The 13,965-nt window shown below is 39.8% G+C and overlaps 1 protein-coding gene across 1 annotated transcript in view; it reads left to right on the forward strand.

Annotated features, from left to right (window-relative positions):
- GRIK2 (glutamate ionotropic receptor kainate type subunit 2) overlaps nucleotides 1-13,965 on the forward strand; it is a 386,634-nt gene that overhangs the window by 190,408 nt on the left and 182,261 nt on the right. Inside the window, exons 7-8 of the mRNA XM_086745932.1 lie at nucleotides 7,830-7,973; nucleotides 9,223-9,330. Of these exons, the coding sequence (XP_086602058.1) occupies nucleotides 7,830-7,973; nucleotides 9,223-9,330 (252 nt within the window). The remainder of the gene's footprint in view (nucleotides 1-7,829; nucleotides 7,974-9,222; nucleotides 9,331-13,965) is intronic.

Consider the following 13,965-nt stretch of genomic DNA (forward strand, 5'->3'; position numbering starts at 1 on the left):
AAGTTAAAGAAAAATTACTTTCTTCAACATCAATCTCTTCTTCTGGACATTGGAAAATCACTTTGTAGTGCAGATTTGAAACCAGCTCTACTTTGGAGGTAGCTGATCAAGGATATGTTGGCATCACGGAGACGTGGTGGGATGACTCGTACGACTGGAGCATCAACGTGGAGGGGTACGGGCTTTTTAGAAAGGACAGGAAGGGGAGACGATGAGGGGGTGTTGCTCTCTATGTCAGCAACTGGCTGGAGTGCATGGCGCTCCACCTAGGGATGGAGGAGGAGCTGACAGAGAGCTTATTGGTCAAGATTAGAGGACAGGGACAGACAGGGGATGTTACGGTGGGGGTCTGTTACAGGCTGCCTGGCCAGGAGGACAGAGCGGACGAGGCGCTCTATAGCCAGATAGGAGCAGCCTCACAGCGGTCACGAGCCCTGGTCCTCATGGGGGACTTCAACCACCCTGATATCTGTTGGAGAGACAACATGGCAGGGCACAGGCAGTCGAGGAGGTTCTTGGAATGCGTGGATGATAACTTCCTCCTGTGGGCGATAGAGAAGCCTACAAGGAGGGGTGCCATGCTCGACCTTGTGCTCACCAACAGGGAGGGACTGTTGGGGGATGTGAAACTGAAGGACAGCCTTGGCTGCAGTGACCACGACACGGTGGAGTTCAAGATCCATGTGGCAGTGAGGAAACTACACAGTAAGCTCTCTGCCCTGGACTTCAGGAAGGCGGACTTCGGCCTCTTCCAGGGACCTGATGGGCCAAGTGCCATGGGAGGTGGCCCTGGAGGGAAAAGGGGCCCAGGAAAGTTGGTACACATTCAAGGAGCACCTCCTCCAAGCTCAGCAGAGGTGCATCCCGATGAAGAACAAGTCGGGCAAAAAGGCCAGGAGGCTGGCATGGATGAGCAAGGAGCTCCTGGACCAATTGAAAGTGAAGAGGACAGCCTATAGAGGGTGGAAGCGGAGACAGGTAGACTGGGAGGACTACAAAGAGGCTGTGCGAGTGGCCAGGGATCAGGTGAGGAAGGCTAAAGCCCTGACAGAATTGAATCTGGCCAGGGATATAAAAAGCAACAGGAAAAGCTTCTATAGGTATGTAGGGGACAAAAGAAAGTCCAAGCAGAATGTAGGCCCCCTCCGGAAGGAAACCGATGTCCTGCTTACCCGGGACATGGAGAAGGCTGAGGTACTCAATGACTTTTTTTTGCCTCAGTCTTCACTGATAAGGGCTCTTGTCTCACCATCCAAGCTCTGGAAGGCACAAGCAGGGATTGCGAGGATGAAAAATCGCCCACTGTACTGGAAGAGCAGGTTCGGGAACATCTGAGGAACTTGAAGGTGCCCAAGTCCATGGGTCCTGATGAGATCCATCTGCGGGTCCTGAGGGAACTGGTGGATGAAGTTGCCAAGCCACTGGCCATTGTATTTGAGAAATTGTGGTGGTCTGGTGAGGTCCCCGATGACTGGAAGAGAGGGAACATAACCCCCATTCTTAATAAGGGGAACAAGAAGGACCTGGGCAACTACAGGCCGATCAGCCTCACCTGTGTGCCTGGCAAGGTCATGGAGCAGATTCCCCTGGAAACCATGCTAAGGCACATGGAGAGCAAGGAGGTGGTTGGTGACAGCCAACATGGCTTCACCAAGGGCAGATTGTGCCTGACCAATTTGGTGGCCTTCTATGACGGGGTGATGGCATCAGTGGACAAGGGACGAGCAACGGATATCGTCTACCTGGACTTGTGTAAAGCTTTTGACACTGTCCCGCAGGACATCCTTCTCTGGCTGGGCGGGGAATGGATTGAGAGCAGCCCTGAGGAGAGGGACTTGGGAGTGCTGGTGGATGAGAAGCTCAACATGAGCAGGCAATGCGTCCTTGTGGCCCAGAAGGCCAACCGCATCCTGGGCTGCATCAAGAGGAGCATGGCCAGCAGGTCGAGGGAGGTGATTCTCCCCCTCTACTCTGCCCTGGTGAGACCCCACCTGGAGTACTGCGTCCAGTTCTGAAGACCCCAACATAAGAAGGACATGGACCAGTTGGCAAAAGTCTAGAGGAGGGCCACAAAGATGATAAGAGGGCTGGAGCACCTTTCCTATGAGGACAGGCTGAGAGAGTTGGGGCTCTTCAGCCTGGAGAAGAGGAGTATAGCGGTCTTCCAGTACTTCAAGGGGGCCTACAAGAAAGATGGGGAGAGACTGTTCAGTAGGGCCTGTTGTGATAGGATGAGGGGCAATGGTTTTAAAATAGAGGGAGGTAGATTTGGATTGGATATTAGGAAAAAAAATTCTACAATGTGAGTTGTAGAACACTGGAACAGGTTGCCCAGAGAGGTGGTGGATGCCCCATCCCTGGAAACGTTCAAGGCTAGGTTGGATGAGGCTCTGAGCAACCTGATCTAGTGGGGGATGTCCCTGCTTCTTGCAGGGGCATTGGACTAGACGACCTTTGAAGGTCCATTCCAACTCTAACCATTCTATGATTCTATGTGATGAATCAAGCTTCAAGGAGGGTGATGTTAGAACTATTGGCACCATACTTTATGAAGATTTGGGAAAAAAAAAAAGTTATTATGTTACCAGCTCTTCTGTTTTGTGGGTTAAAATCATTGTCTTAACATAATTTAGATCTGGTCCTTAAAATTTTCTGACCAGGCAGTAGTAGAATCTATAATAAAGAAACTACAGATTTTTATAAGTAAATCTTAGCTTATATTTATATGTACACTATCATAGTTTCTGTAATTCATATCCAGTAATTTTTAAAGGCAACTTTGTCATTTTCTGTCAAACAGAACAGCTTTTAAGGAAAGTAATAGTGTTAGTAATAAGAGCTGTTCTGCATTGTAGATGGTCACCTCTTCCTGACTTCTGAGTGTTGTGAGACTTCTCACATCTTTGTTCTTATTTATTTTTCCTGAGTTGTTTAAAAGAAGGGAAGTACAGTCAACTTCTATGCTTAAGTCAGACTTCAAAGGAAAATAATAAGAATAAAAAACCTGCACAGAGGCCTATTTCTGTTCACGGTGCTCACAGTGGAAATAATCTAGAAAATAAGACTAATATGGGGAAAAAAAAGAAAGACAGATGGTGGGGAGTTTGGTAGAACAAAACCAAGGAACTGTTTTGTTTGTTTCTATAATATACAATTTATTCAAGGTTTTGCAGTCAATATTATGTATTGTGTGTTAAATTATCAGTAAGGATAACTGAGAGAAAAATAAGTAATTGTCAAAGGAGAAGTACTGCTTAGCAGGCTAAGTAGGTTGATTATGGGACATTTTTGAGGGCTTTGAAATGAATAAGTATGCAATTGTAAATCCTTATTATGTGATGCATCCTAAATAATGTTATTTCTTCATAAAAAGGTTATGCAGGGGAGGGAAGAGATTTGACTAGGCTGTCTTGTTCACTGTACATCCAGCTCCTAATTGTACTATGTCATCTCTATCCCTCTTAAAGCTGACAAGAAATAGTCTGGATATATTTGGATTAAAAAAAAAAACAACCAAGTAACAGACCAACAACCTGACTTTGCATCCCATATTCGATCCAAGACATTACCGTTGTGTAGAAATAAAACACAATTTATAAGAGCTAATGGAAAATTCAGTCATTCTGGAACATGCCCTTCCTCATATACTTATAGTCCTTTTGCCAAATGGGAACGTAGCATTCTCATTACGTTCTAAAATCTTGAAAGGACAGGCACCATAAATACAAGCTCAGCGAGAGAATCTTTTTGTGATATGAAATGAGCATGTTAACACTTTGTTAAATCGGTGACCACAGTCAGTCTGAATCAGGTTTATTTCAGAAGATACTGTGGTCTGAGATGGCTGGCTGTGTAGCTAATGGAAGTTCAGTTAGTAAGAAAGTATATTATGTGATAAAATAAGTTTCAGAATGCATTAAAGAAGACTCCACATGAGTTACTTTTAACATGTTCGCACATTTTCAAGGACTCTGTTTAAAAAAAAAAAAAAAGAAAGTATTCTTTCACTTTTATGCATTTATCTGGATACTTTTGTCATGGTCACCTAGGAAACAAATGCAGATATACATCTGTGAGCATTTGTATTCAGTTTCAGTTCATTTTTGATGCAGCTAATAAAGTCACACTTGAAAAGAATTTAAGCCTCATTTTAATGACTGCACAAAATTTTTCAGGATATGTTAGCAACCATCAGACACTAGGCAAAACAGTGAACTGTTCGGCCTTAGTTGGACTTATTTCACAAGGGGAAAATTTTACTAGAGACAAGAAAACACAGATAATCTTGAAGATAATAATAAGCTGTATATGGTAAATATAAGCTATCCTGCTTAACGTAGTAGTACTTATTCAAATAATATGCAGGTAAAAATAGTGTAAGAAATTAAAAGTAGGAAAGTATATGCATACATTATTTATAGAATCATAGAATAGTTTGGGTTGGAAGGGACCTTTAAAGGTGATCTGGTCCAATCCCCCTGCAAGGAGCAGATCAGGTTGCTCAGAGCCCCATCCAGCCTGGCCTTGAATGTTTCCAGGGACGGGGCATCTGCCACCTCTATGACCAACCTGTGCCAGTGTTCCACCACCCTCAGTGTAAAAATTTTTTCCTTATGTCTAGTCTGAATCTACCTCCCTCTATTTAAAAACCATTACCCCTTGTCCTATCACATCAGCCCTACTAAAGAGCTTCTCCCCATCTTTCCTATAAACCCCCTTTAAGTTACCTGAAGACCACTATAAGGTCTCCCCAGTGCCTTCTCTTCTCCAGGCTGAACAGCCTCAACTCTCTTAGCCTGAACAATTCCAACACTCTCAGCCTTTCTTCATAGGAGAGGTGCTCCAGCCCTCTTATCATCTTCGTGGCCCTCCTCTGGACTTGCTCCAACAGGTCCATGTCCATCTTATATTGGGGGCACCAGAGCTGGACACATTACTTCAGGTACTCCCTCCACCTGCTGGCCATGCTTCTCTTGGTGCAGCCCAGGCTGTGGTTGGCTTTCTGAGCTGCAAGTTGGCATTGCCTGCTCACGTTGAGTTTCTCATCTACCACCACTCCCAAGTCCCTCTCCTGAGGGCTGCTCTCAATCAATGGAAAAAGCTTGGCTTATGCAATGCAATATTTTAGGTGAACTGTGCAACATCCTCCTTGAATTTTTTTTGGTGAGTCATTTCTATTTAACACAGAACTGAGTAGAGAATCAGAATACTATATTTCAAGATTAATTTTTTAATTTTAGTTTTGTTTTGCATGGAACGTTTTGTTTGTTAAAGAAGTGTTCACAAAAAGAATTTTAGCAAAATATTTGTCTTTGGATAAATAGATAGATATATTTAATTTATGATACATTTGTAACTTGATAGTAATGACAGTAGTGACCACTAAATGCAGATTCAGATCTTCACCTTGTGATAGGACAGGGCTTGTCAACTGAGTTATGTATATATAGAATACTACACTATTGTGTTTACTTTCTCATTTGCCTTTTTTAATGAAGAAATATATTTTACATTTATTTTTACATCTTTTCTGAATAAAATGTTTAAAACTTTTATTATGGAAAATCCAATCTTGTTACACTGTCTAGAAAGTTTCAAGCTGCATTATAGAAGAGTTACGTCTGAATTTAATTCTGAGACAAATGTTTAAGTTTTATTCATTTGTTTACACACATAAAAGCTTTCTTTTTTTTTCCCTCCTTTTTCCTTCTTTCTTTCAGTGTTAAAGGGATATTAATTTTTGGGTATATGCTTCTAGCTGTCTTTATTCAGTACCAAAATTTAAGCCTACATTTAACTTTAATCTTCCTATACAAGGTGGAGTATAGAATCTTATCCTATGTAAATAAGGGATTTATGTTGTACCATCTACAAATCAGATATGGCATTCGACTTCTAGCAACTGATTAGTTTATGTTGTGTGCATTTAAAAGAAGTACATTCTGATTTAGATTTACTTCCAGTGAAGCAATATTAATCAGTCAAATATGAAGCATGTTATCAGAATTTGAATTACTTCTAAAACTGCAGTGGCTTTTTTAATGCTTCCACTGGAGTTGACTGTCTTGTCATCCTACAGATTTCCAGCTCAGGGGCTTATAGAATTTGGCAAAAAGATGTTTTGCTCTACATCTAGCGTTATGTCCATTTGATTCCTGCTGATGAGTCTGATCAGTTCTGTGTCCAAATTTATATCTAATTAATCAGTTAATGGTGGTTTTGAACTTCTGGTTGCTTCTTAATGGGCTGCTTTTGCAGAAGTCTCACAGCAATTTCAATTTTCCTTAATTCATGCAAGGACTACAATTTTAGAGGTAAAGCTGATTTAAAAAAAAAAAAGTTTGCATTTCTGAGCCAGATTAATGTGTTGTACTTACTGTATAGTGTATTTAAAAAATGGTTTTCTAGACTCCAGCTACTGCCAAGTACTGCTTCTAGAATATTAAGCTTTGTACAATGCTTGCTCAGCATGTCATTCCAAATTTTAGGTGTTTCGCTGCCTCTTTGTCAAATATCAGCTTGCCTTAAAAGCACTTTAATGCCTTGAAGATAATGAACAATTTGGCAGTAAAAATATTTTCTGACTGAATTGGAGCCTCTGCATAAACTACTTGGCGTCTGAGATCATTGAAACCTATTATACTGGCTATTTTAAAATTAGGATTTATTTCTGTTTGAATTTTGAAATCTCTCCTTGGGAGAGCCATTTAAATGTAAACTTATATTTTCCGCTTTAACAGTAGCTTATGAGCTATAATGGTAGAGCATTTTTACATTTTTATGTTTAGTTTTATTGTAAAGAGCCCTGGGATGCATTTGCATGAAAGGCACTATATAAGCTCAGTTTGTATTGCATTATATTGTATTGTGACAAGTGCAATAATCTCCAGGTCTCCTATCCATTAAAGAACTAATTTCACAGCTCACTAATTATGTGAATGAGAAGGGGAAATAGGTCCTTTTTCTCTAAGGTATGCTGAGCAGATGGCATAACATTCATTTCCAGCAGCTGAATCTTAGGTCCTCTCTTGCTTTTGGTTCCAAGGCTTGTTTCTGTTTGTCAAATGGAACAGGAGAGAGATGTCAGCTTCTTGTACCGCATGAAAGGGTGTACTGAGAGGCTGTCTCTGTCCTTTGTCAGTACAACATTAGGTAGCACATAACCAGGTCTAAATAGCCTGTTTATTTAGGGTGGAACATGAAAACCATTAAAATGAATGCACATTTTAGTGCAATTCTAATTTGCTTGTGATTTATAGAATATACTGGTTACATCTGTCCTAGGGATTTGAACTGACACCCATAAAAAGTTATTAGTAAATCAACTGAGTCCCTTTGGGACTGTATCTAGTCTATAATTTCAAAACAGGAAAACATTTTTTCCTGTGCACTTACCTTCATAGGTAAAGTTTTGCTACTTTGCTATTCTTTCCTCTTTTTTTTCTTTTGCCTCACTCATGTAAATAACTGACTTGAATCAAAGATGCGTAGAGTGATTTATTTAGCCCCTTAATGCACTGTTTTTTTAAGAACATGAGTCATCAGAGATATCAGTGTTCTGTGATCCTGAAAATTTGGTATTTCGGCCCTTATTTCAGCATTAAAAAGAAAAAAAAAAAAGCTGAGATTGAAGGTCCTGGCATATCTTATGTAGGACTTGGCAATAAGGCTGAATTTTACAGTGCTATACAAGAAATCAGACGATTTTCTTCCATTCATATAATAAGCAGTGCTGATTTTTTTGTTTCCTTCTATCACTGCTGGGCTATTACATATTTCTGTTTTGTGTTCATGGTTCTGATTTCATTCTAATTTCATTCTAATTTCAGACGGATGCAGCACTAATGTATGATGCAGTTCATGTGGTGTCAGTGGCTGTCCAGCAGTTCCCACAGATGACTGTCAGTTCACTACAGTGTAATCGCCACAAACCATGGCGCTTTGGGACCCGCTTTATGAGTCTCATTAAGGAGGTAAGTCACTAATAAAGTATCCTGCTTCATTACTTTCCTTTCTCCCAACTCTTATTTTCTTTTGTTCCCACTCTATCTGAATTCTGCCTTTTTTTCAGTAGATTGGAATCTCTCAGCTAGTTATATATAAAGAGTTTAGCGGGATAGACAGCATTTTTTTTTTATTTGAAATCAGATTTTCCTGAGGTGTTAGTTGGAACAAAGAAACATAAAAGAGTTAAATACTTGCTTTCTAAATAAAACTTTTTTTTTTTTGTAGATAATTGGTAAGGCATGTTGGAACATTTGCCACATAAAAACCCACCCCATGGAACTCCTAACCATAGACTGACTATGAAAAATTAAGCACCTAAATATTGACATTATTTCAAAGGGGCCAAGAATGAAGCTTACTCCCTGGTTTTAATTTTTTTTTTTTTGCTATGGTGTATTAATACATGTGGCCTTGGTCTACCAGTATGCTATTTAGATATTAATAGATAGTGATTTAAAGTAAAGCTAGGAGATTTAAGGTGCTAAAGGTGAACACTGTAGAGTAGTCAAGACTCTTGTACTGTAAGTAACTCCTAATACAGTATTTCTCATTCTGGATATGCAAAGTACTATGATAAAGAGAACTATTTACAGTGGAATATAATCTTGGTTTTAATACTGGTTCCTTTTAGGATGATAATTTTGTGTTTCACTTTCCCTCCTCTACTTTAGTACAGTTTTAAAACTAGGCAGACTTTAAGTTATTAAAAAAATTAGAATATTGAACTTTATTAAAAGTAAGGAATCAGCTCTGGAAGACTGCCTCAGTGACCTCAATGTTTGCTGTCTCAGTGTGGTTTCAGGGGACTCAGCATCTTGCAAAAGTAAGCCTTTCTTTGAATGAAATTTCCTTACAGAGAAAAGAAAACCAGCATTGATGAAAGAGATTGAGGCTTGAGGGAGGGGCGAGGAAGCAGAAGGGGAGATGCATGCATGAATGATGGAGGAATGAAAACAAAACAGCCTTTTATCTCATTCAGTAAGAAAAGCCTAATGCCTAACGTGGAAAGTTGTTGAAAAAGTTGTCTATGAAAACTGAAGGGTTGATTTAATTAGCAAGAAGTGAATACAAAATTAAAAAAAAAAATCAGCCACAAGGTAAATTAATAAGGTAGAATTAATAATTAATGTTCCTGTTTTGTCAGAAGTAAAATTTGTTCCTTTTGGGAAAAAAGGATATTTATTTATAAACATTTTTTTTTTTTTTTCTCCATAGGCCCACTGGGAAGGCCTCACAGGCAGGATAACTTTCAACAAAACCAATGGCTTAAGGACAGATTTTGATTTAGATGTTATAAGCCTCAAGGAAGAAGGTCTTGAAAAGGTGTGTAAGACATTTACATCTAAAGTAATGGGAAATGAAACAAAACCTCACCCTGTAAAAACAGTAGCATTTTCAATAATATTGCATGTGTTACAGAAAACAGCATACCTGTTCTCAACTTGATATCTGGTTTCACAGTCTTCTAGTAAAAGCTGTTATTTTGATGTTTGACAGTTAGTGGCCTCTTAATTATGTGCTTCTAGTTACATTCTTAGATTCAAGAGATCTGGGGAAGAGTGAACAGCTGGACCTGGAGTCATGCATTAATATATTTTTGTCTTCAGTCTATACTGAGTTTAGTTTTAGTTGTGATTCCAATCCCGTTGCCTGTCCTCCTGTGTGAATCTGTTGGTATGTGTTTTTTTTTATTTCCTTTATATTTTACTAATTCAGGAAGAATTACCTCAAACGGAATGAAATAAAATAGCTTCATTTTGGCAATTTCTGGGTTTTAACAGGGAACTTTGATTCTCTTCTTGGAATATAAATTTTCTATCTGTAAGCAGTACTAAAAAATTAAGCCTAGGTAGCCTGACCAGTTTGTCTCTCTTGTGACATTAATTTTTCTTGTCTAGAGATGGAGTGAAAGACCAAAGGTTTGAGAAATGCCCTTTCTGTGTAGACTGATATTATATTTACTTGAACTAAAGGCCTTGGGAATCACGCACAGATATTTGGCCTGCCTACATGACACCATGATGATCTGAAATCAGATTATGTTCCCTCTCTTCTCCAACCACCCTGCCAGGGAGATCCAATGCAGAAAGCTGCAGTGTCTCACATTGTTGTGATCGGTAGACAAAGGTTTTACAGTTTGTACCTCCCTTGTATTTTGTGTTTAGCTGTGATATTCAGTGTTCTGTAAACACTAGGTTTTCTTTCATCTTCAGCTAAAGTTTTATCAGCTATTGCCACAAGATAATATTGTGTCCCTAAATAAAGAGATAAATTAAGGGAAAGCACCATGCTACAAAGTTGCATTTTCTTTCTTCTGTAAATCATTGACTGGAGAAGCTAGCATAAACAACATATTTATCCAAAATATCCCCGCACCCTGAATACTAGATTTTGTGTTATTAATGTTCTTTTACTAGGAAGACTGAAAAAAATTTCAGAAGCCATCAGCTTGCTTTGAAACACATAAGTAACAACATTTTTGAAAATGTCCAGTGGCAAACCTGTAATTAAAGAACTAAAGTATATTTTAAAACAGTCAGCAATGCACTGACTGTAAAGAGTCTTCCTATGAAGTATTCCATGAATGGAGCTTTGGAAATCTAAGAGGGGGAAAAAACCCTATATAGTAGTGATTATGTTTGAAAATAAATTAGCTTTGTGTATGAGTAGAATAGGTGTAATGCAACCTGTCTTCCTTACTGGAAACAGAAGTGGAAGAATTGATGACATGGGAATAGCTAAATAAATCAGTAGTGCCTGAAGAGAAAACTGTTGAAAATGAGGAAAGGCAATATCTGTAATCTAGGATAGTTTGAAGAACATTGGGTGGCATTTGAGGACCATCAAGCAACATCAGTTTTCTGGAGAACAAAATCTTTCCAGTGTACCTAATTTATTTTTAAGTAAAAATACAAAATAATTAAGGAAATACAGACAGTGCAATATATTTATCTCTTAGTGACATATGTAATATTACTTCAGAATCCTATTAAAAAAAAGTTGTCTTTGTTACTAAATTGGACTGGAAATTTTCTGAGAGAACATTGGTGTAAAATATTGCATAATAGACATGCAGGGGGCTAAGGGAATGGTATCTTCCATCTGTATCTGCATTATGTCTGTTTTCATTTCACCATTAGTATTGTTATGGAAGTAGAAACACAAATGCATGTTAATTTAGTTCTCAGTTGACAGTATATTAGGAGATATATACTGCATTAAAAATACAGAAATAAGGTCTACAGAGATCAGAAATATGGGAAGAAAATAAAATTCAACAGCAAATACAGTACTCTAAACACATAAGAGAAAAAAAGAACTTTGGAAACAGTAATAACTAAAGATATGTAAGAAACAAGAACAGCAATAGTTGTAAAGGATATGGATATTTAAAAATAACTGGCAGAAGTTAACAGAAAAGGAAGATACTTTTACTGCCTTCATGGTTCATTTTGGCCATGTGATAAAGGGATGTAATAATACTAGTTTTTCACCGAAATGTGCTGACAATCTTTGGAAAAAATAGTAAGAATTAGTTATCATGTATTAGAAAACTTTAAGAGTTAGAGAAGTGCTAGCAAAGAATGGTGACGAGTGCTTCACAGATTCAAAGATACATATAAGCAAAAGCAGAGCAGTTTCTGTAGGATGTAGTGATGTGAGATTAGCAAAAGGAAAGTCAAGGTATATACACATTAGATTGAATTGCTTAGTAAATATTTGGAACTTATAGGGTAATTTACTGAGAAAGAGAAATCAATGCTGACAAATAAATGTTTTTCTTGAAGAAAACTTGATTATTCTGAAATAATACAACCCCTATTCTTCCTGAATCCACGGTGAATCATTAAACTCCAGAGCAAGACACTTCCTAGTAGAGAGAGTATGTTTTAGACAATCCTTTTATTTAAAAGAACTGTCTCAAAGGATATTTTTTCCCACAAGATTGTTTTCAGTTAAAAATATGATGAATCCATCTCCCTTCTCTCTATCCCCTTCCTCCCTCCCTTCACATGTGCACTCCATCTCTTTGTATGTTCTGGTTTTGTTTAGTGAGGGGGGGCTAAGGTGGTAGCTTCTGTAGGAAACTGCTAGAAGTCGCTCCCCTTTGTTCAGTGGACTTGGCCGGGCCTAGGGCGGATCCGCTGCTGGTGAAGGCCGAGGTGATTGGTAGCAGAACGTCCCGCGATAACGCCTCTGCGATAACGTATTTAAGAAGGGGAAAACAGGAAAAAAAAAACTGAAAGAAGATGTGAAGCAGCTGAGCAGGGGCAGAGATGGGGAGGTGCGAGCCTTGTGGGCCTTGCAGGCCTCAACTTCTGGCCTCCCGCTGGGCAGCCGACTGGGCCCGACTCGGCCCAGCCTGGCTGCAAGAAGTGGAGAGGAGATGAGAAGTGAATAAGATGTAGAAAGGATCCTGAGAGACGTCTGCCAGCCTGTTGTGAGGAACAGCTGCAGACGCCAAGGTCAGTTCAGAAGGAGGGGGAGGAATAAGGCGGCTCCTGGCCAAGATTCCCCTGCAGCCTGTGGTGATGACCATGGTGGAGCAGGTTGTCCCCCTGGAGCCCATGGAGGTCCATGGATGGGCAGAGATCCACCTGCAGCCCGTGGAGGACCCCATGCTGGAGCAGGTGGATGCCTGAAGGAGGCTGTGGCCCATGGAGGGCCCACTGGGGCAGCTGTTCTGGAGGGACTGCACCCCATGGAAGGGATGACCTACGCCAGAGCAGTTTCATGAAGGACTGTGGCCCACGGGAGGGACCCCATGAAGGAGCAGAGGAGGAATGTGAGGAGTTCTTCCCCCGACAACGAAGTAGTGGCGTAAAACAACGCGTGATGAACTGACCGCGACTCCCATTCCCTCTTCCCCCCTGTGCCGCTCGGTGGGGTGGGGGAAGGTAGTAGAGATAATGTTAAGCTTGGGAAGAGGGAGGGGTGGGAGGGAGGTTATCTTGTTCCCTGTCTCATTCTCCGCTAGTTTTAGAAATAAATGAGTATTTTTCCCCAAGTCGAGTCTGTTTTGCCCGTAATGGTAACTTTAAGGATTTCTCCCCGTCCTTATCTCAAACCTCGAGCCATTTTTCTTTATATCATCTCCCCCTATTCTCTCGGAGGATGGGGGGAGTGGGAGAGAGACTGTGTAGTCTGGTTCCGATCAGGGCTGAACTACAACAGTGTATCACGCTATTTCCCTCCTGCTTCCTGTTACTCTCCCCTTCTCTCCCTTCACTCTTCCATCCCTCTCCCTCTCCTCCCTCTCTTCCTTCCCCCCTCCCTTTCCATTTCCCTTTCCGTCAAATCCCTGTTCACTTGTCCCTCTTAATCTCTTTGCTCTTTCCATCCCCTCTCTATTTTATTCTTTCTTCTGGACCCTTTCCTTATCTTTGTATGTTCTCAGTGTTCTTCCCAAACCACCATCTTGTCAAGCCTCTCTGTCTATGTAGTTAGAATTCCTGAACAGTTTTTCTTTATTTATTTATTTATACATTCATTCTGTGGGATGAGAGAAGATGGGGAGATGGGAATTATGCGCCAAATTATATGTGTCGTCTTTTCATACTGCAAATAGCTTTTATTTCATCTATGCGCTTTCCAAATACAGTGGAACAATTTCTTATGTGAAGGACAACAGTTCAATCCAACAATTTCAGCTGTAATCTGTAATGCTTTTGTAACAAAATGACATATCTTGAGGAGAAAAATATTTATGGAGGGGAGAGGGAAGAGTTATTGTGAAGTATTTCTAGAAGATCTATTTTTTGACATTTTTAAAAAAAATGTCCTAGATAAATTGCCTGGTTAGTATAATGGGAAATGTCCTAAATCATATATTTTAAGTAGAATGACTGCTGAAGTCAGTGAGAACAGAAAAATTGCTTATTGATTTAAAAAAGATGCCATGTGTGATCTTAGATTTTACGTAAGATACATAAGATACCTGTTCCTGAAACTCTTGAA

The sequence above is a fragment of the Chlamydotis macqueenii genome, chromosome 3, assembly GCF_036417535.1.
Source record: "Chlamydotis macqueenii isolate bChlMac1 chromosome 3, bChlMac1.mat, whole genome shotgun sequence".
NCBI lineage: Eukaryota > Metazoa > Chordata > Aves > Otidiformes > Otididae > Chlamydotis > Chlamydotis macqueenii.